Source organism: Otolemur garnettii, unplaced genomic scaffold, assembly GCF_000181295.1.
Source record: "Otolemur garnettii isolate 467f Iridium unplaced genomic scaffold, OtoGar3 scaffold00008, whole genome shotgun sequence".
NCBI lineage: Eukaryota > Metazoa > Chordata > Mammalia > Primates > Galagidae > Otolemur > Otolemur garnettii.
This window is the reverse complement of record NW_003852403.1, coordinates 39,581,009-39,584,413: the sequence shown is the minus strand read 5'-3', so window position 1 is coordinate 39,584,413 and position 3,405 is coordinate 39,581,009. Positions and strand designations below refer to the sequence as shown.

At 40.4% G+C, this 3,405-nt stretch overlaps 1 protein-coding gene across 1 annotated transcript in view; it reads right to left on the bottom strand.

The window, feature by feature from the left end:
* Positions 1–3,405, bottom strand: part of HELLS (helicase, lymphoid specific) — a 56,920-nt gene that overhangs the window by 46,713 nt on the left and 6,802 nt on the right. Inside the window, exon 3 of the mRNA XM_003783720.3 lies at positions 2,390–2,512. Within this exon, the coding sequence (XP_003783768.2) occupies positions 2,390–2,512 (123 nt within the window). The remainder of the gene's footprint in view (positions 1–2,389; positions 2,513–3,405) is intronic.

Below are 3,405 nucleotides of genomic sequence, written 5' to 3'. Positions count from 1 at the left end.
AGGCGCCCGCCACAACACCCAGCTATTTTTTGTTGTTGCAGTTTGGCCAAGGCTGGGTCTGAACCCGCCACCCTTGGTATATGGGGCTGGTGCCCTACTCACTGAGCCACAGGCTCCACCCAAAGCCTAGCTATTTTTTTGTTGCATTTGTCATCGTTGTTTAGCTGGCCGGAAGGGTTTAAACCTGCCAGCCTCAGTGCATGTGGCTGGAGCCATAACCACTGTGCTACGGGCGCCGAGCCAATTTACAAGACTTTTTAAATCTTCATATATTCTAGTGGAAAGACAAACAATGCATACAATAAATGATATTATAAGTCAAATAGTAAGTGCAATGGGAAGAACAGAATAAGGCGTGTTAGCAATGTTATTATTAAGGTTGTGAGGGCAGATTTCACCTCAAAACACTTAAGTCAAGGCTTAAAGCTGAAAAAGCCAATCTTGCAGTTACCAAAAAGAAGAGGGTTCCAGGCAGAAACAGCAAGAGTTCAAAGGCAGGAAAGAGGTCTGAAAGGGTATGAGATTGAGGAAGGTAGCCAAATTGGTTAGAGACAGTATCATGGCTTTGACTCATCAAAACAAACAGAAGGCAGAGAAACATGAAAGTTTTCCAAGGAAAAAATATTGAAGAAAAAAATTCATTACCTAGCAAATACATCTTTCAAAATGAAGAAAAGTGAAGACTTCCAAACCTCTAAAAGCTAAAAGAACCTATCACTAACAGAATACACAAATGAGGCTCAGTGCCTGTAGCTCAGCAACTAGGGCACCAGGCACATACACCAGAGCTGGCGGGTTCAAATCCAGCTGGGGCCTGCCAAACAACAATGACAACTACAACCAAAAAATAGCCAGGCATTGTGGTGGGTGCCTGTAGTCCCAGCTACTTGGGAGGCTGAGGCAAGAGAATTGCTTAAGCCCAAGGCTGAGGTTGCTGCGAGCTATGATGCTATAGCACTTGACCCAGGGCAACAGCTCTGTGTCCAAAAAAAAAATACACAAATCAATTTGTAAAAGTAAAACTTATCAGTGGCTACCACAGGATATAAATAGAGGGAGTAGAAGGAAAGAGAATTAAAAATGAGTTTAATCATTTTTAAATGATTAAAGGATCACTCAAGCCCAGGAATATGAGATTACAGTGATTATGATTATGATTGAGCCACTGCACCCTAGGCAACAGAGTGAGACCCTGTCTTTAAAACAAAACCAAAAAAAAAAAAAAAAAAAACTATTTGGGCTCGGCACCTGTAGCACAGTGGTTACGGTGCCAGCCACATACACCGAAGGTGGTGGGTTTGAAACCAGCCCAAGTCAACTATACAACAATGACAACTGCAACAAAAAATAGCCAGGTGTTGTGGCAGGAGCCTGTAGTCCCAGCTACTTGGGAGGCTGAGGCAAGAGAATCACTTAAGCCCAAGAGTTGGATGTTGCTGTTTGAGTTGTGAAACCATGGTACTCTACCAGGGTAACATAGTGAGAATCTGTTTCAAAAAAAAAAAAAAACTGTTTAGAATTGATGGGTATGTTTGTTATCATGTGTCAAAACTTACAAATCAGGCCAGCACAGTGGCTCATGCCTGTAATCCTAGCAATCTGGGAGGCCAAGGCAGAGGGATCCCTTGAGCTCAGGAGTTTAAAACCTGCTTGAGCAATAGCCACACCCCATCTCCTCTAAAAGTAAGGAAAAAAATTAGCTAGGCATTGTGGCAGGTGTCCGGAGTCCCAGCTACTTGGGAAGCTGAGGCAGGAGGATTGCTTCAGCCCAGGAGTTTGAAGTTGCTGTGAGCTAGGCTGATGCCAGGGCACTCTAAGTCTGGGCAAAATTCTGAGACTCTACCAAAAAAAGAAAAAGACTCTTATAAAATTATAGATTTTAAATATGTGCATTTTAGTATAGGTCAATTATACCTTGATAACACTATTTTGGTTTTTTTGGAGACCGAGTCTCACTATGCTGCGCTTGGTAGAGTGCCGTGGTGTCATAGCTTGCAGCAACCTCAAACTCTTGGGCTCAAGCAATTCTCTTGCCTCACCCTCCCTAGGAGCTGAGACTACAGGCACCTGTCACAACACTCAGCTATTGTTTGTTTAGTAGGCCTGGGCCAGGTTCAAACCCACCAACCCCAGTGCAAACCCACCAGCCCCAGTGCATGTGGCCAGTACCCAACCAGAGCTACCAGTGCCGAGCCAATATAACACTATTTTTAAAAAATGAAATGCTTCTCAGGCTGGACGCAGTGGCTCATGCCTGGAGTGATGGAACTTTATCTGGTCGAAATTCATCAAACTATTAACTAAAGTCTATGCATTTTATTATATGTAATTTATACCTCTATAAAGCTTCTTTAAAAACACTTAGCTACAGTAAACCATATATACATACCTCTAATTGTTGCTGTTCCATTTTAGTTAATAAAAATTTGGAGTAGATATTGCTTTTTTCAAGCAAATGTTGAAGTCTACGGTAACGAAGTTCTGTGGACTCTCTATCCCAAGTCATGTGAGCCTATCCAAAGAGACAATGTCCATAATTACTAGTTTTCTGAGATATATTAACCTTTTTCAAAATATCTAATTCTTTGGGTTTAAAATATTTCCTGTAATTAATAAGAGAAAAAAGATCCTTACAAGATGAAATTCATTTCTCTAAGATTGTTTATTTTTCAAATAAAAAACTAGAGCAAATAACTAGAAAAAAAAGGTTCAGCAATCTGGTAGATGTAGTTTGGATATCAAAATACTGTAATATCAGTTAGACATATGGTTCCTGGCATCTACTGAGTCTATTTGGAATTAAAAGTCAGGAAATAAATATTTAATTCAAGTGGGATTTAATTTTTTGAACAACCAAATGTTATCAGAAAACAAAATCTTTATATAACAGTTTTTATCTCACTGGCCAGGGACTACTACATCTATTTTTAGAATTTGAAAACTGCTATTGAAGTATTCAATATGCTAATCTGGTAATTTCTTACAAGCTTACGCTTCTCTTCCGGTACTGTGTGCTCCCCAGAGCTGTGCCCTTATCCTTTAGCTTTTACTGACAGTTTTAATCTTTCATTTCTGTATACGTTCCAATTACAAACCTCTGATTTCTATATTAATTTTATTTAGTGATTTCTAAGAGTTTACAACAGTTTGTCTAGTGGCTGAGGAAGAACCCTACCTCAATTCACATAGACAGAAACGTTAAAATATTTTATTAATAACAGAATACCACAGGGCACATGACAGAAAACATTACTAAGAAATTACATAGTTCAGGCTCGGCGCCTGTGGCTCAAGTGGCTAAGGCGCCAGCTACATACACCTAAGGTGGCGGGTTCAAATCCAGCCCAGACCCACCCAACAACAGTGATGGCTGCAACCAAAAAACAGCCAGGTGTTGTGGTGGGC